Source organism: Lemur catta, chromosome 5 (genome assembly GCF_020740605.2).
Source record: "Lemur catta isolate mLemCat1 chromosome 5, mLemCat1.pri, whole genome shotgun sequence".
Lineage (NCBI taxonomy): Eukaryota > Metazoa > Chordata > Mammalia > Primates > Lemuridae > Lemur > Lemur catta.
Window position 1 is genome coordinate 85,546,182 of NC_059132.1, and position 24,188 is coordinate 85,570,369.

General features: G+C 39.9%; 1 protein-coding gene across 4 annotated transcripts in view; it reads left to right on the forward strand.

Moving 5' to 3' along the window:
* Positions 1-24,188, forward strand: part of RNF150 (ring finger protein 150) — a 221,691-nt gene that overhangs the window by 158,516 nt on the left and 38,987 nt on the right. For all 4 annotated transcript variants that reach the window (XM_045552225.1, XM_045552226.1, XM_045552228.1 and 1 more), the window contains 2 exons: positions 17,159-17,255; positions 22,985-23,195. In XM_045552225.1, coding sequence (XP_045408181.1) covers positions 17,159-17,255; positions 22,985-23,195 — 308 coding nt within the window. The remainder of the gene's footprint in view (positions 1-17,158; positions 17,256-22,984; positions 23,196-24,188) is intronic.

The following is a 24,188-nucleotide window of genomic DNA, read 5'->3' on the forward strand; positions in this document are numbered from 1 at the left end:
ACTCTCTTTCCCATTATTTCCAGGCTGACTCATCCACAGAATTCTTTGCATCTCCTTGGAGTAAAAACCGTTTCAAAAAATGTTCCAGTTTATCATCTTCCCTCTTTCATACTTTTTTCCTTGGCCTCATAACTCATGACATACTGGGTACATCTCTTGTCTGTCGTTTCCATTTAGGATGTCTTTCCAAATCACGCAGGTATACTCTTGTACCACGACTCTTTCAAAATCATTCTGTTGTTTGTCTCTTTCTGAGACCCATGCACAAATGATGATGAATTATTACAAGACTTCTCCTCTTTATCTGTAGTCATGGTGATTGTTAAAGTTAAGTCATGCGCATACACACCTACCATTTCTTCCCCCTCATTCTATCCTTACCCAGTCCTTCTCCAGCACACGAAGGCGAGACCCGTCCCCCTGGGGTGAGCCTGGATGTGTGCACCTAACATGAGGTGCAGACCCACAGCGGCACACACAGCACGTCAGCGTCAGACAGCTCTAACTTCTGTGGTTTGGATTTGAGCCTAATACACCACTAAGGCATTTTCCAAGACACTTTGGTTTTGCTACATCATACATATGCCAAAGTATGCATTATACTTTTATTTTAGGGCTGGTTTTTGTGACTCAGGTTAGTATTTGCAATTATGGCTTTTAGCCACAAAAGATATTTTATTGAAGTTTTATTGTCTTCTCTTGTGCAGAGATTAAATTAGGCTCTCTGATTCTTCCATGGCTTTTATCCCATGGTGTCCTTACTGTTCTTTAACGATTATTCATGTGTCTATTTAACTACTCAATTTCAAACACACAGTGTCTCAGAAAGAATGTGAATTCCTTGGGCAAGCCAAAAGTCCTTGTTTGCCATTGTTTTTAAAGCAAAACAATACATGCATCCTTTCCTTATGTGCCTGTTAAATTCTTTTCCATCTCTATTGCTATAGCATCTCACCAATTTGACAGTATGTTAGTTTCTTTTCCTTTGATTTTGTAAACTCTTCTCCTCAATTGAGGAAAAAACTAAAAGCTGCTCAGTAACAAGAATGACCCTCATGATAAACTTTTTAGTAACTAAATTCTTCATTTAGAAAAACATTTTCTAGCAACCGTATGCAACAAATGGTGGGAAGTAGAAGAGATAAAAAGCTAAATGGCATGAGCCATGCTCTAAAGGAAATAGTCTAGTGGGAAAGACAGGAATTTACATAAGTAATCAGGATATGGAGTGGTGTGTGCAACAATAATGGCAGAAGGTATAAAAAATTTGGAGGAACTAATACCAGGCACAAGGAAGTTAAGAAAGGCTCTGCAGAAAAAAGTAATGTCTTCATATTTTCTAGCAGTGGTTTATTTTTGTCCATTACATTCTCATTATAGAAAACTCCTAAAATGGATAAAATATTTAAATATCTTCCTAACTCCCTTGTGCAGGTGTAACTATTGCTAACATTTTTATATATTTCCTTCCTTTCATTTCTTATGCCTATTTTTGCAAGTTTGAGATACAGTACTGTTAGTATCATTTAGCATCCTGCTCTTTTCACTTACATTGAAAGAATTTACTATAACTACTATTAGATTATTTGTGGCTCATTTTGACCATTCTTTGGCCTCTGACACTATCGGCAGAAGCTGATCTAGCTCTAAGTTGCATAAACCAACCAAAGACCCTGGGATGCTGGTGCTTGTCACACCTGCTCCTCCAGGGTCAGAGTCTTTTCATGGCCCAATCAGAATTCTCCACTGAGCTAGAACAGAAACGTGCCCTGGCCCCTTTAGCTTATTTCATAATAATCCACTGGTGAGCTGTTTGCATTTCCCCATCCTATCCCACTATAGAAGGTGGAGAAAAACAGCGTCTCATATGTATAATAAGTGCTCTGACTGGTTATGGAGCCTGCAGAGGCAGTGTGTCTTGCTGACTTGTTATCGTCAGAGTTGGATGACAAATAAAATCCTCCAAAACTCAAGTTATCCTCTTTGGTAAATGCTCCCCAATTTTTAACTTGTTCGTAAACAAATTACAAATTGAGCTTCTCTAATCCAAAAATCTGAAATCCAAAATGCTCCAAAATCTGAAACTTTTTGAGTACCGACACGCAGATTTTCAGATTAGGGATAATGCAAATATTCTAAAATCTGGAAAAAGTCCAAAACACTTCTGGTCCCAACCACTTTGGATAAGGGATACTCAACCTGTACTTATTTCATAAATAGTGTTTCCTGGAATAGCTCCAGGATTAGTCTTGTCTATGCTGCCGGGATTTAAAGGAGGTCTTTCGATTTTGGAGCAGGGGGAGGTGGTTGAATAAAGTAAACAACCAATAACACCTACTCTGAAATAGTGCTTGTCAAAAAGTACTGCCCGCCTGCTGATTAACATCTGCACACTCCAGCCAGTTCCAAACAGAGCTAATGGAGAGCAGCCTCTGCATCAGGCTGTGTACGTGGCTCTAAAGGCCCAGGGTTTGTTGGGCTCACTCTTTACAATAGGATGTCAGTTTTGCCTGAGAAAGATTATATATTAGATCAGATAATCCTGGAGTTATTTTTTGCTGTGTTTTTTTTTTTGGTAAAATATACATACAATTTACCTTTTTAACCATTTTAAATGTACAGTTCAGTGGCATAAAAGTACATTTACGCTGCTGTGAAACCCTTGCCACCACCCAACTCTATAACATCTTCCACCTCCAACATGGAAATCTGAATCCATTAAACAGTAACTCCCTGTTCCCCAGTCGGGAGCTTTTTGTGTGTTTTATTTTTAATTTAGGCTTGACTTTTATTAACAGAAAAAGAGGTCCATGAAGGAACTTGGATTTTGATTTAAGAATCCAATTAAAGTTGGCTAACTAAAAATTGTTTTTTACATACTCTAAAACCCGACAAAGAATGATAAACCTAGATATTTATATTATGTTAATATTGCTGTTGTTACAATACTAAGATGCTATATCCCTTATTATTACTAGTACTATTGTGTGACCATTGCTAACATCATTACCACCCTTGCTTCTTGCCTGGCTTCTGCAGTAGCCTTCTCACTGATCCTCCTGCTTCTACGCCTGGCCCTTAATTATTCATTCTGATAGTCTATTTTTAATTGTCAAGCTAGATTAGCTGGACTCCAGGTAATTTTTCAGCAAACACAACTTCAATCTCATTAAACATGTCAGAAGTGTGACTAAAAAAAATTATTCTTCAGGAAGATTAATCAAAATGTAATTTTGTCCTTCTCTTTTTTAAAAATGTACTTCTGTAACAAGGTAAATTCACAAAAAAACTAAAAACATGCATTATTTCATATTAACTCTCTACAGGAGAATTGAGTTACCTAGTACAATTACCATCACTTTTATCAGAGATTCCGGTAAAACATCAATCTTAAGAAACTTGCCAGCCGGGCACGGTGGCTCACGCCTGTAATCCTAGCACTCTTGGAGGCCGAGGCAGGTGGATTGCTCGAGGTCAGGAGTTCAAGACCAGCCTCAGCAAGAGCAAGACCCCGTCTCTACTAAAAATAGAAAGAAATGATCTGGTCAACTAAAATATATATATAGAGAAAAAATTAGCCGGGCATGGTGGCGCATGCCTGTAGTTCCAGCTACTCGGGAGGCTGAGGCAGTAGGATCGCTTAAGCCCAGGAGTTTGAGGTTGCTGTGAGCTAGGCTGACGCCATGGCACTCACTCTAGCCTGGGCAACACAGCAAGACTCTGTCTCAAAAAAAAAGAAAAAAGAAAGAAACTTGCCATTGTGTCTCTTGTTAGGATTTTGTAGTCTGACTTCTTCATGAGGACGAATCAGAGCAGATCATGTATGGAATAACTGTATTTCTCCCAAGCAAGGGGGATGTTTTTATACTGTACATACTGAATTGTGATACTGTCTGGATTTTTTCTGTTTGTTGATAGAAAGCTAAGAGCCCAATTTCCAGGGCTCTTAGCCAAAAGGTATTTTTTAGCCTCATCTCTGACTCTATTTTTGTCCTTGTTCTTTTTCTTTGTTCTTTTGCTTTTGAAGCATCTCTTTAGATATTTGCATTTTCTAAGTCCCTTTAAACCCTTTCTAGAATAAACTTGTCTTTTCCATGTCTTTTGAAAGTTTCTCAATATCATTTTGAATTCATTTATACTATCCCACTTCCCATAATTTATTTGCCTTACTCTTTTTGGATGTTTACGTTGTTCCCCACACACACTTTTTCTGCTATTATAAACAAGGCTGTGATAAATAGCTCTGTGGATAGACCTTAGTTCACGTTTTGGATTATTTCCTTGTTTCTAAGGTTATAAATTTAAATTGCCTGGTTATATTCTATTAAGTTGTACTTAAGGAGTTTTCCAGATGGTCAGAGCTAAGAACATTCCAAGCAAAGCTAACTGTGGGCAACCTGGGATTGTTAGAATGCAATGCACGTGTGGGGTTGGGGCTGGAGAGGAGGCCACCCAGATCATTTAGGACCCGAATGCCCAGCTGAGGGGCCTTGATTATAGCTTCACACACAGCACAGTGGCAGTACCATGGAGTGTGGCTCAAAGGGATCTGAATGGAGACTATTGCAAAATCCAGTTAAGAAACACTAGAGGCCCAAATTGGAGTGCTGGCACTGGGATGTGGAAAGACGGACATATACAAGAGAGATCCAGCGATAAACCAGCATGACTCAACATTTGGAAGGGTTGAAAGTGGCTGCCCATTTCTCAAGTTGGTGGCTGATGGATACATCTATATTTGTTCACATTTAAAACATGCTTGTGTTTTAGATTCTAGATAAAAGAAAACCCAGTAGCTTGCACACTATCACTTAAAAACCGTAACACAAGGAAAAGATTTCATGCACTGAAAGGAATTTTATCACTCAAACAAAACACTTGAGGGAGGGACCACCTTTAGCTTATCTTTTTAAACCTTTCTTTGGAAAGTTATCCAGCCCCAGAACATTCCTACAACTGAGTCACGTAGGCAAGGCTCCATTTTGGATAGATAACTCTGTGGTTCTGTGTGTAAACAATATGTCACCCTTCCTCTTCCCTTTTCTCCTTTTTAGGAATGAGGCTAAATTTCTGTGCCAATTCAAGAGCTACTCTTTTTAATTTGGGACATAAAATATAATCATATATTTCCTTTTTAAAAATATTTACAACATAAGGCACTCATGGCATTATTGTTTAAAAGAGATTTAAACCCAATTATATATCAGACTAAAAATCAAAAACAGAATAAATGGTTCCTATTAAAGTACAGTACTAAGTAATAGTGAAAGGCCAAGTGAAGTTTGTACATATAAATTGGGGGCAATAGATACCCTGACTTGCAAAGGAATTTCTACTGGCATTTTCATGTCTGAGTCAGATAGAACTTAAAAGGGATAGGCCTGGAGATTTGGAAATGGATTTTTTGAAGGCTATTGAAAAGTCAAAGCCTAAATTTGGTCGTCTTGTTTCAGTGAATTCTTTGAAGGTCTGTGATGTATGTACCCTGTGTCTACAATTGACAAGATGCTCATTAATCATCCCTGTCCATCGAACCAAACAGCCAGCTGCTTTTCTTTCTCAGTTGATGTGACTGATATGTATTTTTAACATGGATCTAATTATTAATTGACTCCTCAAATACTATATTCCATGAACTCCTATCCCCAAGGACAGGTGGCATTTTCCCCTAACAGAGAAGGCGCTCTGGGAGACATTTAGTGTAAAGTGTATGTGAAACAGTAGAGGAATCCATTTGTAAAAGTTTCTGAGCAAGCATGTATCCTAAGGCCCAAAGAGTGACTTACCTCCCAAAGCGCAGCCTCCTTAAAATCAAATAGTGAGATTTACTGAGCTAATGTACATGAGAACACAGTTCCCCTATACCAAAAAGTGTCTTATTAACAGTGGCTTGAGCCTGACAGGCCTCCTTGGAAGCTTGTATGTTCATTATGTCCCACAGAGCTACCTTGTCCTCTAGATGCTTCCGACCAAACCTATCTGGGAAGTTCATGGCCTCCCTGCTTCTCCCAAAGCTCTGATGTAGGATTCATGTCTTGGATCCTTAATGACAACTGAAGGTAAAATCCAAATTGGGCTCTTATATTCATTTGTGAACTTCCCTTTTTGGGGGAGGAGGGGGGCTCTCATTCACTCTCCCTGCTAGGCATGGCATGACTGTAATAAAACAACATGACATAAGGAAGAATTATAACCTGATGTAAAGAGGAACATCATTTTAATACTTGAAAATTCAAATACTAGTATTAATAAAAATAGATACTAGTCCTTTAAGATTTTTAAACCCAGGGACCAGTCTGATTTTAAGATGAGTCAAATGAACTATATGGCTGTGTGGACAGAAAGTTCCAAGATCTTTATAAGTAAAAAAAATTTTACAAAATGCTGTAATGTGATCAGGATTCAGATTATGAGTCCTATAACTCATAAAGTAGAAAACAAAGGGGCACTTTTCTAGCCAGGCAGAAAAGGCCTGTCCTGATTTTACCCTGCCGTGCTTGTTACATATGCTTGATTAGGAACAGATTTTTTCCAAGTTCCTTTTTTTCTGAAGAGAGTGATGAATATTGGCTGGTTTTCATAAAATCTGACTTATTCTTTTATGCCTATGTTATGCAAATTAGATTATTGGACATTCTATTTATAGCCATTTGTTTATAGATGTGTTCTTTATAAATAACTTTCAAGGTTTCATGACTAATTGCGGAAAATTTTGAAAGTAGAGAAAAGTATAAAGAAGGAAACAAAAATAATCTTACTATCCAGAAATAATCATTATTAATATTGGTATATTTAGTTTTTATGATACATATATATTAGCATTGTATATGTATACTTCCAAAGATTGTAGAGTCAAGCAGCTAATACAGTTTTTATTCTACTTTCTCATTTAACATTAAAAAGTAAGCATTTTCCTACAACTTTAAAAATTATTTTAAAATATTTTAGTGGTTACATAGTAGTCCATTATAGGAGTTTATTTAACTACCTCCCTATTGTTCAGCATTTAAATTGCCTCCAGTTTGTCATTATTATAAAATTATGACCTTAATTATGTATGTATTTTTTCTATATTTATCTCTTAGGATATTTCTAAAAGCGAACTTACTGGGTCAAAAATGATTTTAATGGATCTTGAAAAGTTTTTTCCTATTGCTTTCTTGAAGGTGGTCATGATTTACACCTCATTAGCAATATGTGAGAGTGTTTATGTGAGCACTCCCTCAGAACCATGAAGTAGGACATTTTTAAAACATCTGATAGCCAAATATCAGGGTAGTTTTCCATATCTTTTATTTCTCTAAGATATTACTGTTGACTAACACAGGCTCTTTATATATCATATTATGTCTAATTTAAATTGTCATTGATTGTAAGATGTTTCCTAATTTCAGTTACGTTAAAATGGGGAAAGGGATGATATGGCCTAAACTGATAAAATTAGATAGGAAATATTTTTAACATTTTGTCTTTATATTGTGTGTAAATAATTTTTTCTCCCTTAAATGTTTTTATTTTGTTTTTATAATGCTTTTTGATTAACAATTAAAAAATTATGTTATAAACTTTATGAATTTTTATCTTTCTGTTTTTATCCCTTCTTCCTTATTTTAATCCTTTCCTATCAAAGAAATAAGATAACTGATTAATTAGCTATACTTTTCATATTTATCTGAAAATTTATTCTGGTATATAACGTCCTACTCAATAGTCGTTGTTAATGAAAACAATTTTTTTTAAAAAACCCATTCTTTTAGGAATATAATATTACATACTCAGCCAAATTAAAAGTTATATAGTGTGGTAGGAGTTTCAAATGGCACAACCACTTTGGAAATTTGACAGTTCTACTAAAGTTAAATACACATTACCCTGTGACCTAGCAATTCCATTCTTGGATATATACCAAAGAAAAATGAATGTATATGTTCACAGAAAGATATATGCAAGAATGGCCATAGCACAGTTATTCATGATAGCCCCCAAATGAAAACAACACAAGTGTCTAACAACAGAAAAATCTGTAAACAAATTGGTGTATATCTGTACAATGGTACACTACTCAGCAATAAGAAACAAGCTACTAAGTGGCACGTTGTTTAATTTGCATGTATTTTTATAGTTTTGAGGGTTCCTCTTAGGATTGATTTCTAGTTTTATTCTACTGCAGTCTAAATCTATTTGAATAAATAAATTTTAATAAGGAATTTGATAAAGAAGCAATTGATGTATATATATCAAGGCACAAATGAATCTGAAACACAATGTTTTGAGTAAAAGAAATCAGGCAAAAAAGAATATGTACTTTATGATTCCATTTATATGAAATTCAGTATCGTGACAGAGGTCAGAATAGTGGTTGCATGGCAAGGAGTGGGTGCCGATTGGGAAGATTGTGGGAGGACTTTCTGGGGTGATGGAATGGTGCCTATCTTCATCTGGGTGTTTTGTACATAAATATACACACACACAAGAAATCATCAAGCTTGCTTTAGATTTATACATTTTATTGTATGTTTTACCTTTGTTTAAAATAATGGAAAAAAAAATTTAAAGTACCAAAAGAAGCTATGCTATAAAATTTCAAAAACAAGAGTTCACTTTATATGTCAGTCAAAATTACAGAATAATTTCAAAGCTTGCTAATGGTGTTTTCTAATCATTTTTCTTTGATTGCTTCAGATTTTTATGTATACAACATAGCATGTGTAAACTGCCATTAATTAGATATCACTTGATTAAGGGATTAAAGGAAGGAAACATGAAAGAAGATGGCAGTGCTGATAAATGCTGTCTGATGTGTTCATTTTGGTTGTCTTTTCAGCAGAACAAATGCTGCCTTAGGAAAGAAGTCTTGCACTGTAATAACCTTGTTAAATATGGCATTCTGGCTTCAAATGTCCTGATCCCCAGTTATATTAATCAAGTAGACACACAGGATAAATGCCAACCGGCTTCACTGCCCCAGCCAAATTATATAATTAGACCAGACTCAAGTTGTAAGCACAGAGCCTCCCTCCACCAGAACCAAGGAGTGAGCCATGCTATAAAAAGAAGGGTCCTGCAGTTCCCTCCTAACTTGTATTCCTAAAGCATTAATTTCTTCCACTGCAGCTTAAAAAGATACAGTTTCTTAGGGTTGTTTTTTCTGTTTGTTTGTTTTGTTTTTTGTTTTTAGTTTTGTTGGTTATTCTTTTGTGCTATTTAAATCCAATACAACGGAGAACTGGGTGACATAAAGGGTTGTTTATTATAATGCTTTAACTCTGAAAAGCACACTACTGTTTAGAAAGCACTTTTATATATAATGTCTAATTTTATATTTCATAACAGCCTATAATATAGATAGGGCAAGCACCATTATTGCCCCTTTCTTTTACTAAAAGAAAACCTTAACTCAGAGGGGTGGGTCACAGGGCCCAAAGCAAAGCCAGGTTTTCTGGCTTTTGAGCCAGTGCTATTTCCACTGTGTCACTGGCTGTGGAGTTGATACCTCGGCCACCCTCATCCCTGCTCAGGATGCGTGTACCGTCAACTCTGTGAGGATATGGTCTTGGCTAAAATTCTGCCTCAGAAACCCTCACCTGACCCAAAGCCAAATGTCTAAGAAGCCCAAGGAAACGAAACCAAATCTAGCTGAGCTTTAAGGAGTTTACTTCCTCTCCACAGTCTCTGGATTTTATTTTCCAAGCTTATCATTGTGAGTCTGAAAACAGTGACCAGTAATTTACTTATTTTGCTGCATTCTCTCTCTCTCTCTCTCTCTCTGTCTCTCTCTCCTCCATCGGGTGAAACTGCTATCATATTGGCTAGAGTATGGGTACTGCTGGTTCTATGTGTGACAGGTCTCTTTCCCTTTTCTTCTTTCTCTTTCTCTTAAATGACATCTACATAACCTAAGTAGAGGAATCGTGGAAATGGAGTTTTTCATAATTGACTATTTCAGAGCAAACCCAAGAGCACAGTTATCCCCACAGCAAGGCATTGGGCCAGTGGGATGGAGTATGGGGGAGGGGACAGGAGTCCCCTTGATCAACACCAAGCACCAAAGTGGGGACTGGGCAGCACCCTTCCAAGGACTTTCTGTATAGGAAACATAGAAAAATGAAATTATACAGAAGGAAATAACTTAATGTTGAGAAGTTCATCATCAGGAGGATTGAGAGAATGTATGGCTCAGGTTCATGGGATGATTTCCTCACCATTCATACCTCTTTCCTACTCAGTGCATCTAGATTATTTCAGAATACTGATTTGGACCCATCTCTTCCAACTTTATTTTCTGTTCTTACACTTAAAATAGCCTCTGTTTTAACCCAACTGAGTTTCCCGTACTTGTCATGATATAAGTTGGGCATCCCTTATCCAAAATGCTTGGGACCAGAAGTGTTTCGGATTTCGGATTTTGGAATGTTTGCATTGTACTTACCAGTTAGCATCCCTAATCCAAAAGTACAAAATCTGAAATGCTACAATTTGAGCATTTCCTTTGAGCATTATTTCAGTACTCAAAAAGTTTCTGATTTTTGGATTTTCACATTAGGGAGACTCAGCCTATCCTTCCTTTATATCCCGAATCATGTAAATTCCTTCTTTTTGGATTTCTTTCCTCCAGTCTTCACACTTTGAAGTTCTTCCCATCCTGTAGGCTGTGCAAAGGGCCTTACTAAAGGCCATCGCTTCTTAAGTTCTTCACAAAGTAACTGGTCCCTCTGCTGCATTCTGTTTCCGTTTACTTGTACCTACCTATGCATGGCCTATAACTTGAAATCTGGCAAATTGATGCCTCTCAATTGTTCTTTTTGCTTAAGGTTGCTTTGGCTATATAGGGTTTTCTCTGGTTCCATATGAAGCATAGAATTATTTTTTCTAGATCTGCAAAAATTGATGTTGGTATTTTAACAGTGATTGCATTGAATCTGTAGATCACTTTGAGTAGTATAGACATTTCAACAACGTTGATTCTGCCAATCCATGAGCATGGGTTTACATCCTCTGCTATTTCCTTCCTCAGTGTTTTGTAGCTCTCCCTGTAGAGGTCTTTCCCCTCCTTAGTTAAATATATTCCTGTGTATTTTATTTTCTTTGTTACTATTGTGAAGGGTATTGAGTCTTTCATTTGGTTCTTAGCTTGACTGTTGTTGGCATATAGGAATGCTACTTATTTGTATACATTGATTTTACAACCTGAGACTTTGCTGAATTTATTTATCAGTTCTAGTAGTCTCTTGGCAGAATCTTTGGGGCTTTCTAGATATAAGATTATATCATCAACAAAGAGCGAAAGTAACTTTGCATGTAATGTTGCATGTCAGTTAAAATAGTTAATATTGCTATTATCCACTGAACACTTACTAAATAAGCACTTGATAAATAAACACTTAATCCTTACCACAGTCCTATAAGGTATTTTACTAGTCAGGATAGGCTAAGCTTTGATGAAGTAACAACAACAAAAACAACCCAACTCTCAGTGGCTTAACCCAACAACAGACTTCTTACTCATGCTTTGTATCTGTTGTGTATCAATGGTGTGCGCCTACTCGTGGCAGTTGGGCTGACAAAGCAGTTACCACCTCAAACATTGTTAATTGACAGGTCAAGGTCGATGATTAAATGCCATGGCTCGAAGTGAAATCAGTTATTTCTCTTCATAATATACTGGCTAGGCCAGGTGTGGTGGCTCACGCCTGTAATTTTAGCACTCTGGGAGGTTGCCAAGGCGGGCAAATTGTTTGAGCTCAGGAGTTCGAGACCAGCCTGAGCAAGAGCGAGACCCGTCTCTACTAAAAATAGAAAGAAATGGACAGCTAAAAATATATATAGAAAAAATTAGCCAGGCATGGTGGCGCATGCCTGTAGTCCCAGCTACTCGGAGACTGAGGCAGAAGGATCGCTTGAGCCCAGGAGTTTGAGGTTGCTGTGAGCTAGGCTGATGCCACAGCACTCTAGCCCAGGCAACAGAGTAAGACTCTGTCTCAAAAAAAAAAAAAAAAAAAAAAGAAGAAGAAGAAGAAGAAATAATTTATTGGCCAGAGTTAATCACATGGCTGTAGCTACCACCAGGAGATCTTGTCATCTTTCCATGTGCTGGAAGATGGAGAGCTGGCATACTGGATGAACAGTATCAGTGAGTGCATGAGTATTATCTTCATTTTATAGATGAAGAAACTAAGGCTCAGACAGGTTAAGAGCTCGAAGCTGGAGCATAAGAAAGTACATTAGGAAAGAATAAAAGTTTGAATACCACCAACTACCCCCTTACCAATGATAGCTTGAGGAGGGAGAGAGGACCGTACAGTTGGGAGAAAACACTGACTGTAGGATCAGGTTTGAATCTTAGCTCTGCAGCTTACTAGCTCCTTGGAGAATTTACTTTAATGAGCTTCAGCTTTCTCCTCCATACAATGGGAATAATAATTTCTACTTCATAGGGGCTGCTGTGAATTAATTATGTCTGCAACATACCTGGAACATAGTAGGGATACAATAACTGGTAGATATTGTCCGTAGTAGTCATTAATTAAAAAATCACTTTTACTTCATTGACAATTTTGCAAATAAGATTCAGAGGCTCTGAAGAAACATTTCATGTATCGATAGAAGCATTGGATATATTTTTAAAATAGTTAATGTTGCCTGGGAGTATGGGATTCTTGGGTACCTGAGTGACTCACATTCTTTAATAACCATTTCACCGATGAGAATAACACAGCCTGCCTTGGTGCCACAAGGAAAACCACGGGATGCTAATCTCAGTTGTAGGGTGCTAGGCTCTAACAAAGCCACAAAAGTGAACGAGATATAAAGGACAGAACAGCTGCCTTCCTTCTCCAGCTGGGGGAAAAATATGTCATTTAATTGGGGAGAGAATCACACATGTAGGTGAAAGAACAGAAAACAAGAATCAATAGATGTGGAAATTAGTTTACCCTGTTTTGTCATTACTGCTAAAAAACGTGAGAACTTATCATCATAACCACGTCAGCATCATTATGCAGTTGTGTGCATTTTCTTTTTTCAGGGGTTTGAAGAACTCTCTTTAAAATGTTTGCTTCTCTTTGGTGAATGAGCAAAGAGAACAGTTTTGGGCAGCCCTTTGTTGTATTTTCAGACTGTCAGAATTGTTAAGCAGTAGAATACCTTCTCCTGTTTTTCTCCTCTGTGTGCTTTCTCATACAGTGCTTGTTAAAACATGGGAAGGGACAGTGCCCTATGTGTACCATACAAATAAGACAAGTTGAGGTTGACTTTGCTGAGATGTTTACTAACTGTTGGTGCATTTCACTTAACTCCAGATTCCTTCCCTACTCCTTTATTTATTTAGCCTGGTGACTTTAATTTTTTTTATTCCATTAGGGAGAAAAAATTGTTTGCACACACTTATAACTTCAACTCAAATTGTACAAAAGTGAATTATGTAACCAAAACATATGTACCCCCATAAAATTCTGAAAAAAAATAAGGCAGAAAAAAAAGTGTTTGCAATCCCGATTATAGGGATATAGTTTTCATACTTGATGGTCAACACATGAAATACAATGCTAGAAATAAATGAATGTTAGTTGTTAGTAGCCTGACTCCCCCAAGTATCATTGCTGCACTTTTTTGCCCTTAGTTCTCCCTTTGATGTTTTTTTTTTTTAATTTGCAGTTACTTGCTTTCCATGTTAGAAAGGTTACACTAAAGAGTGGAAATATAGTAATCACATAGTATTTAAAAATTAGATGCAATACAGTGGTATTAAGGAGACTGATGGTAGTTTATAATTAAGGAGAACCAGGACTTAGTTTTAAGCTTTGTGGGCATTATTCCCTCCCTCCCTCCCTCCCTCCCTCCTCTCTCTCTCTCTCTCTCTCTCTCTCTCTCTCTCTCTCTCTCTCTCTCTCTCTCTCTCGCGCGCGCGCGCGCGCGCGCGCATGCATACACACACACACACACACACACACACACACACACACACACACACACACACACACACACACGCAAACATTCAGTCACGAACACCATTCCTGTAAGATGAAACTTCACCAATGAGGAGCTGAGTCTTGCAGAGCTAAGGTAACTTGCTTAAGCTTGAAAAGCCAGAAAACAGTGGATCCAGGCGTGCGACCTTTTGGTGGGGTTTCCTTAGTCATTAACAGGGAATCACTGCAGCACTGTGGTACTGCCTGGAAGGGCCGGACCTCGTCTTATTCATCTTTGTGCCAGCTCTAGCACAGAACAGAATGGAACCAGCGGCTGACGTAACTGGTGCTATATTTTAGGAAGATATATCTGGCAACGATGAGTGGGATGAAGAGAACAGGAAAAGACGGGTGCGTGGAGAGCAGTGTAGATGCTACTGCGGTGATACAGAGGAAGGATGACGAGCTGATGAAGGGCCGAGCAGCACTGAGAAGAAAGAGAGGCCATGTGACAGCAATTCGGGCAGAGCGAGTGAATGAGACTTAATGGCCATGTGGAGGCCAGGAGGAGTGCTAGGTCCTTGGATAAATAAACGTCCGTCTGTTCACACAGCACATGTTTCCTGAGCGACTGCTGTGTGCCAGGAGCTATTCTGGATGCTGGGGACGCCACAGTGACTCAAGCAGACAAGGGTTTTGCTCTCATTGAGCTTATATTCTAATTGGAGGCTATATTGGTCAAGAGTCTCCAGAGAAACAGAACCAGTGGGAGACATATAGAAATAGAAGTAGAGGTATAGACACAGATTTTTCAAGGAATTGGCTGATGTGATCGTGGGGACTGGAAAGTCTGACATCAGCAGGGCAGGACCACAGGCTGGAAGCTCTTGGGCGGGAGCTGAGGCTACAGTCTCGAGGCAGAATTTCTTCTCAGGGACAGCTCTGTTTTGCTCTTGAGTCCGTTCAAATGATTGGATGAGGCCCACCCAGATTATTAAGAAGAATCGTCTTTATTTAAAGTCAACTGATTGTCAATATTAACCACATCTACAAAATACCTTCATAATAGCACCTAGATTAGTGTTGACTGAACACGTGGATGCTATAGCCTTGCCACATTGACACATAAAAACTAACCAGTGCAGAGGCGATGCAAGAATGACCATTGCATAGAGAGAAATAACTGAGGGCGTTTGAGGATAACCAGCTGCTTCTGTGGATTGGAACCTCAGGGCAAGCCTTCTCGGCTTTGGTAGATAGATCTCCATTTTACAGACGAGGCAACTGAGATCGGGGAAATTGCGTGACTGATTTGAGTGTTGAAACAGCTGATGATGCCGTCATTCTGACTCCAGCATGTGCAGAAAGCACAGCGGAGCCTGCCTCCCAGGGATGGTCAAGGGGACCAGAGTATTTGACATTTTCCCAGGAGCAATACCAGCTGGTGAGCAAGTTCAGATTAGGAACTTGTTTCCTAAGTATAGAGCCTGAACATAGGGAGGTCAATATTGTTTTCGGGAGTGGGGGGGTGTATAGGAGTGGCTTTATCCAACTTGAGTGCCAGACACTCCCTTCTCGTTGTTGCTCCTCCCCCCCTCTGCTGTGCTGGGACTGGCCGCCTTCCAGTACCCAGCTCTGGGCTTCTGCAGGAGCCATTCACTTTGCCTAGAACAAACTTTCCCCCGCTCCCCACCCTTCCCCTTATGTGCACAATGCCAGTGTAGCCCTCTGGTTTCAGCTCTGTTACTTTGCTAGGGAAACCTGAGCACCGGAACTAGGATAAGTCTCCCAGTTATAAGCCCCTCCCTCCCAAACACCCTGTTTTTTTTCTAATGAACTTAGCACTGTTGCCACTCGGTAGTTTATTTACATATAATTTCGTTAATATCTGCCTCTCCTGCTATACTTCCTAAGGGAAGGAGCCAAGTCACTCTCATGCTCATTCTCAGTGTTGAGCACATTTCTTGGTATATATGGTTTGCTGAATGCATGCATGGATAAAGGAATGAATGAATGAGATACATACCTTCGAAGGAGCAAATCTGTAGGGCATCCTAAACAATAATCTGGAAACATAACAACACATCCTGGTAGCCTCGATTCCTTTCTCTAATCCCCAATCAAATCGTATCCTGAATACAGCTAATCCCATCCTTGGCATTTGAGGTCTTCTTAATTTCAATTTTAAAAGTGGTACTTACTGAACTCTTTTCTCTAATTTGGGGGTAACTTTTTAAGCATTGAGCCCAAAGCTCTCTAACACAAAGCAAATGAGGATTTTGGAACAGTTAGAACAAAAGAAGGTGAAAGGGAGAGAGCGGGGTAGCAATATTCAGGAAAAGTGCCCCACTGAGAAGAGAGAGAGAGCCAAGCATAGACAGAATGTCCTAAGGAAGCCCTCATACTTAAGACAGTTCTCTCTCTTCTTGCCCCAGGCAGGAAATTCTGACTGCTTCTGCCTGTGGTCTGGAGTTTTGAGAGTAAGAGGAAAAGCTCTGATCAAGCAGCTCCTGACGTTTCTGATGGGCTCTTGCTATCCCAGTTGAGAGAAAGTTCAGTTAGGAAGCCCTTTTGCACCTAATAAATGCCCTCCCTTCTGCCACATGGATGAAGGCTCCCAACAGTGGGCACCTGCAAATGTTGATATATTAGAGCACATCACCTGTACAAACAGTAATGGTCAACCACAGTGAAACAAGCAAGACTTTCGCTCTGGCTTCTGATTTGACAACCAGCAGCCGTAACAACTTAAAGTGTCACTTGTGTTATTCAGTACTTCCAGGAGCTCTTTATCTCTTTTGTGTTAGACCCCAAATATTAGGAGAAATCATCCTTTACTTTCCACTTATCTTCTGATTGTGGGAAAAGAAATTCTGGATTTTTAAAAAAATTAGCATCATGAAGTCATCCTGCAAGGTCTGTACAAGTTTCTCCATTTGCATTCTTTCCATTAAACATTCTTCCCATTGCAAGAGAGAAAAATCTTTCAATTTCTACTTTCTCTACATTTACAGAAACTTAGAGGACTCATTTGAAAATTATATAGGACATTCCTGGGATCCAGACACATTTTAACTAATATCATCATAGGCTATAACAGGAAACACTTGGCCCAGGAGTTAGGTATTGGAGGTTCAAGTCTTGGCTCTGCCACAGAGCAGTTGCGTGACCTTGGACAAGTTGCTGGGCTATGGTGGACTAGGTCGTCTCTGCACTTACCACCGCTCTAAGATGTATGGTTCTCATTGCAGGCATCTTTTCCACAAGTCCTGTGTTGACCCCTGGCTTCTAGATCATCGCACCTGCCCCATGTGCAAGATGAACATTCTTAAAGCCCTAGGGATCCCGGTAAGCACAGCACAGCCTTACAGCATCGTAATGTCTGTCTTTCTGCGTTGCCCCGGAGGCAGGGAGAAAACATCCTACCTGGAGTTTCTATGTCCCCTCTAAGTCACATAGCAGTTGCATCATCTTAGGAGGCCCCAAGAGAACACCTGTGTCTGGAAACATTTGTACTCTCACTTTTTCTCAATCTGAGGACATCACAACCCTTTCACCACGTCCGTCGTATTTGTCTGTGAGTCAGAGTACAGCATGTGCAGCCCATTGGCTTCTCTTCTGGGCTGCGGCAGGTGAGGGCAGGTGGGCCACCAGCAGAGGCATGACGGGCCAGTCGCACCTTGCCCACCTTTTGCATCATTGCCCCTACTCAGCCATGAGGGAGCTCCACATGCCACACTTTGTGGCATTGCCCCACAGTCACCTGGCTTTCAGAGGGAACGAGCTCCTCCTAGCAATGGGAGGGGAGGACAGTGGCTGAGAATCCGGCTCAAAGCCTCTGCTTGACTCAGATCTCTTGGAGACCTTGAGTGCACAGGAAACCAGAGCCGCTGAATCCTAGCACTACCATCAAGCTGCTTCCCTCAGCTGCATGTTTTCTGAAGTTTAGTCTCTCCCCCAGTACAGAGAGAATCCCGCCAGCTGGCTTGATGCTCCAGGGAGAGACTTTCCCAGGACTGTATCAAGTGAAGCCCGCAACCTGGTGGGTGGGAGACACCAGCTGCTGTCAGTTGTCCCCTCTGCGCAGAGGAGGGCAGGAAGCATGGCAGGCCACCAAATCCGAGGACGACACAGAGCGATGTGAGAAAGCATGAGGCACTGTCTAAAAGCAGCCAGGCAAACAGAATGCAGATGCCAGCCTCCTCTACCCCCTCCACTTTGCTGCCACCTCCCTATTGTCACTCCTCACTACTAAGGACAGAGAATAAAGAGAATGTTAATAGTCCCAAGATGTCACTGAAGAAGAAAGGATCAGATCCCATATCAAAGGTTTTCTTTAATGCCAAAGGGCTAATTACTGTAGGAATATCAGAGTGGCTCTGTTGGACAGGGCTCACTGAAGCATTACCCTGAATTTTCTACCCTGTGCCAGCTGTCTCCATGCCAGCTGTGTGCTGATTTACACAGCTGATAGTCCAAACACAAATCAACCTGTGCGACTATAGCTTTGAGGTAGATTTTTCAGACAATGCATTAAATTTTCAGACCAGAGTCATAAATGCATAATGCATTCAAGGTGAAAATCAATTGCAGTGAGCATGAAACATTAGCAAAAACCCAACATCTCTACCAGATACTGGTGACTTAAAAAATTAAACTCAGTTTTTGCACATTTTACATTTCTAGCTGTAACTTACTTTTTCAAGGGAAGGGGAAATGTATGTATGTGTGTGCTCGCATGTGTGTGTGTGTGTGTGTGTGTGTCTGTGAATCCTCACAGTTCTCCCAATCCAAGGGAGACGGTTGCATCATTTGACCTTGGTTGTATTGCTCAGGATATTTTCAGAGATCCTAAGTGTCAGTCCCACTGCTCTCTGGTCAGGACAATGAAACCAAACAAGCTCCTGTAGTTAAATTTTATACTAAATAGCATTTGACTCCAGACTTTCCCCCTGGAGCTATAACTTCTCCAGAAGCTACTTGTAAATGAGTCGCAAATATTTCTATTATTATTTTTAAAATAGAATAATTTGGTGGCCTTTTGGCTCGTTTCCAAAATTAGGAACATTTTAACTTTCAGCAGTTGGGCATTCTGGTCATGGTTTGATGCCTATCGAGTCTGGATAAGGATTTTCCGTTTCACACTTTGACTCTTAGAAAAATAAACATCAGTAGCATCTTTTGGATTTTGCCAAGAATTTTTAAAGGCCAGCTGAGCAAGAAAACGACACACATCCAAGCTCGCCCCGCAGAACAGAACATCCTCCATGAAGAACGAGGCACGTGTCACGTGCTACTTCTCACAAAGCACCAAGGCGTATGGCTGCCCTCTGTGCCTCCCAGGGCTTTTCTGTTTTTGTCCTAGAGAATGACAAAGTCAGAATCTGGGAGGAATTTGGGATGTTGTTCCATTCCATCTTTCTGCCATTGGGTAGCACTATGCCTAAATTATACCGGCGAGATGATTTCTATTCCATTCTCAAAACTTTCCATCTCATTGGGCAAGCTCACAGCCTTCTCATTTAGAAAATACTTCCTATATCTAACCCAGCTTAAAGAAGTCATCTTAGAATGTTTCCTGTATTCCTTGTACTCCATTTCTTCTTATTCAAAGAAAATTGAAAAGGGCCTGCCACTCTCTAATAATGGATGTCTGTTGATACATCATCTCTGTATCCCTTATATCTGTTCAGTGCTCAATAAATTATAGCCCTCAGAGTCTTGAAGGTGCCAGTCACAGGATCGTATTTACGAATTTCACCTGATTCCCCTTTGAATGGTGCTGACTCATAAACAATTTAGTTATTATTCTGATCCACTAGATTATACAGGTGGTATATTATTTGAGGGTTTTTTTGTTTTTGTTTTTGTTGTTTTTCACTGAGTGTCCTTGTGCCTGCCTGTGTTATAAGACAAATAAATTTCAGTTGAAAGCCAAGAATGGGGGACATTTTCATTTTGTAAGTGATTTCTCTACGATGAGCTGAAGAATGAGAGCACAGCTCACGGATCATGAAACTCCCATAACATTGGATATCTTTTTTCATTAAATTTTGCCCAGAGAAATACAATACCGAATTGAAAGGAGGCAGAGTCTTTTATTACCAGAAGTGTTTTTATCCTTTTATCTACATTACAGTGCTTCACCTCCCTTTCTATCCAGTCAGATCTAGGTCTGTCTTTGAAGGATGACAAAACAGTTTCATTGAATTCTCGAAGGTACCGTGTAACCTGGGTCTTTCATATGCCAGCAAACACCCTCTCCTATCACTATTATCCTGATATGAATAGGCTGATGATTATTATTGAATAGAAAAATCCTGTGTAGCTGGTGTATTCACAAGTCTCTAGCTATGTAGCAGTTGCCTTATTTGAGGAGTCCCCCATGCTAACCTGAATCTTTATCCTCATTCAGAGTTCACTTGTAAATAGCATTTGACATCTTTTTTAAAACATTATGATTATGACTTCTCTTAGAAGTATACAAATGGGTTTTCTTTTCAAAATATTATTCTATTTAATGAATCATGTAGAGTGGATATAAATCTGTTGAGTTCTGAAAAGTTGGTCTAGTAAATATTATATCCAAGCCAAATTATTCATGCTCAGATCATTGACAGTCTCAGTGAGCTGATTAGCTCTTTCACCCCCTACCTGCTCTGTTAAAGATATGACACTTTTCCTACTGGCCCAAAACTAAAAGCAAAACATACAGTGCATCAAAATTGAGAAATTACATAAAATGAAAGGACAATGTCAACAACTAGGATCAACATTTTGAAAAATATGTCAATTGTTATTGCATATAGTCGTATTCGGGTGTTTATGGCTGAAAGAATAACCACAGTGCCCCCCTTGTGAGGTCTTTTTCTCCCTGATACCCCCCACTCAGTTGGTTTTGCTTAATAAACATCTGTACATAGCATATCTTACCTTTGCACAACACTTTATAGTATTGTATCAAATCCTCCCTTAAGTGATCTAGGGCAGATACTAACATGCCCAAGTTTTAGAGAAAATATCTGAGACTCAGATACGATTTCCAAATCAACACTTACTGAGCACATGATAATTGTTAGTGGCACCATTGGGGGTGGGGGATGGAATCCAAGATCAATGTGGTATGGTTGCTTCACTCTACAATGCACATGGCCCAGCAGAGTGAGGCCAACACATTAACAGATGATAACCATGACAGCATGGGAGAACTGCCACATAAAATGCTGGGGACATTTGGCCTAGGAATTAAAGAGTGATTGGGAATTCACCAGGGGTTGGTTTGAGACCTTGGGATGGGAAAGGAAGGGTGACTGGGACAAATGTCATCCTGAGCAGAGGGAAAGCATGAGGTAACGCACTGAAACAAGGGAAGGTGTGGTCTGCTCTGTTTCCAAAGGCTGAAGGTGAGGCCAGAAAACTAAGCCAGGGCACTCGGCTCTAGAGCATCTACTCTGTCATGCTAAGGAGCATGGACTTCCTTCCTTAGAAGAGAAGAATCATACCTGTGCTTTTTAAAAAAAGAATGCTCTTGTGAGAGAGTAAAGACCAATAAACTGGAGACGAGATTGCAAGGAGGTAGGGAAATGGGTAATGGGGAGAGAATGTTCACAAACATGCCTGCTCGTGTCCAAGATCACAGTCAGTAAATCTAGTAAATTTGGTGAATTGGTCATTCTAGGAATTGACTTTTGACAAATTGAGTTTCAATGAATTGGCTCACTCCCAAGAGCTAAAGAAGGCAAAAAGAAGGGAGAATGCAGGGAAGAAAGGAATGAGCTGAATTTGAGGAGTTTGTGGGATGATGGAGATTTCCAGCTGCCTGTTGGAAACCCGGGTGTGGCACTCAGGAGACTGATTTTATATGGCTTCAGAGCAGAAAACTAGGACAAGCATCTAGCACTTAGGATTTGTTGCTTTGTGCTCCCTAAGAGTTCATGAGTTGTGGGTTTTCTAATAAACTTCGAATGCAATCTTGTGATGTTAATTTAATCAGTGTCAACCCAGAATTCCCCTCACCTGATCAAGACCATCACGTTCTGCATACATTGGGAGTGTAAAACCACATAATTATCGTCTCTCTGAAGTTCTGACTAGAGCAAAAAAAATCACAGCTATTCTTAATATTTCTTAAGACCAGACCCCTCCACCACCACCTTTTAAAAATAATTTTTATGAGTTCATGTAGAGACGTAACAACTGAAAGTAATTTTTAAAGCTGTTTGTGGAAGAGCTAAAATATATTCACTATGGCTTCAAACAGCTGAACTGAAACCAAACAGAAAAAGTTGCAAAGAAGATTTTGCCCAATAATGAAAGAGTCCAATGCTGGCCAAAATGGACTGCCTTGCAAAGCAGAGAGCTCCCGTTGCTGTGTTTTTCAAGGGGAGCTGTCGGTGATACTGAGGAGGAAAAAAAGAGTCCTGTAATGAATGGGTGATGGCACAAGATAGTCTCACCCTAGTTTTAAGATTCTAAGACTTTAATTTAGAGGATTTGACTGATGCACGACTAATTCCATATTAAGGATATAGGAATAGTTTTCTATAACTGGTTTTTGGCTTATGTTTTTAAAAGAGTAGCCTTACCCTGTGTTTTTGTGTGTGTCTGTGTGTACGTGTGTATCTTTAATGATCAATTTATAATGACTCAGATTCTATCCCCCTCCCACTCTCATAACACTAGTATATTTGTAAACAATGTATGAGTCTTTGGGGATAATTATCAGGCTGCCAGCTCTGCCCTAGGTGGGGTGTTAACCTTGTATGTAAGGACGTGCTATCTTTATAAATAAATATCATGTATCCCCCCTAAGTAATTATTTAAATGTAGAGATATTACTACTCCTGGAATTAAAAATTTATACCTAGATCTGAAAGGAACCTTAGTAAGGAAAATTTTGGAAGATCTTTTCATGTTAATGTTACAGAAACTATAGTTGGAATCTTTTTAAATAAAATGGCTCAAAAGTGAATGGTAAAGAACTTATCTTTTACTGAGACAAAATATTTAGGCTGTAGACATTTCACCTCCCAGTGGACGATGTGCACTAAGAACAGGTCCTCTTCTACCCCCCTCAGCCCAACGCCGACTGCATGGACGACTTGCCCACCGACTTCGAGGGCTCTCTGGGAGGGCCCCCAACCAACCAGATCACAGGTGCAAGCGACACGACAGTCAATGAAAGTTCAGTCACTTTGGACCCTGCTGTCCGGACTGTGGGAGCCTTGCAGGTGGTCCAGGATGCAGACCCCACACCCCAGGAGGGAGAAGTTATCTTTACTACTAACAGTAAGTTCTGCTGTGTTTAAAGGTGCCATAGCCAGCATGGCTGTTGCCTCTTTGAAATTGGGAAAAGACACCTTTCCTTGAGAAGAAGAAAAAAATTGAGTGAGTATATCATTGCCAGGTTCATCAGTCATACCTGTCAGGCCCTTAGAAGCGCAGCTCTTTCCAGAGCCAGCAGGGCAGACAGGGAGCCTGGCTCCGTGTGCCCACACTCTTGCCTGCCCACACGCTGCCACCAGGGCACACACGGCAGCACTGTGCGCTCTCCATGTCCCCTTCCCCATGGTACCTGAGGCAGGTAGTGTTGTGGATTTGGCCTCTCAGACCGGAGGGCAGGTGAGAGAAGCAACCACAGGGATAGTCAGCAGGACTGGTATAAGGCACAAGCCCACTCGCTTGTGTGTGTGTATTGTGCACATGTGAGTGTATGTGCACACGTGAGTGTACACATGTGTGCGCTTGAGCCCTCCTAAAAGTGCACGCGGCTATATGAGCTAGTCTGGACCACGTGCATGAGGCTGCCTTCCTGTTGCTCTAGGACTCGGATGGAAGTGGCACCTCTTTAGATGGTCATTTTTGCAGTAGAACCTAAACCCTTGTATACAGTAGCCCTGCATATTAAAATATCTTCTGGATATTTCCCCCCATCTCCTGCATAGACAGTCACTAAATCCTGTTCTGTCTTATGATAATTACCATAAAAATATTAAAATGCCTGTATTAGCATCAGATTGAAGTGAAAATCTAAAGTACCTACTATTCAGTCTAATATAATAGAGATAAAAGCTTCAGGAGTTCTAAGAAAATCAGCATGCAAATTAACTTAGGTTTAAGCTTAAAAGAGTGGATAGATGTGGCAATTTTTAAACAAAGCGTATTTCTTTCTCTTGATAGAAGTAATCTATTCACTATAGGAATTTGGAAATATAGAGAAGCAGATTGAAGTATTGGGGGGTATTTCCTTTCAAGTTAGTCTTTTTTTTACATGCTTGTGAT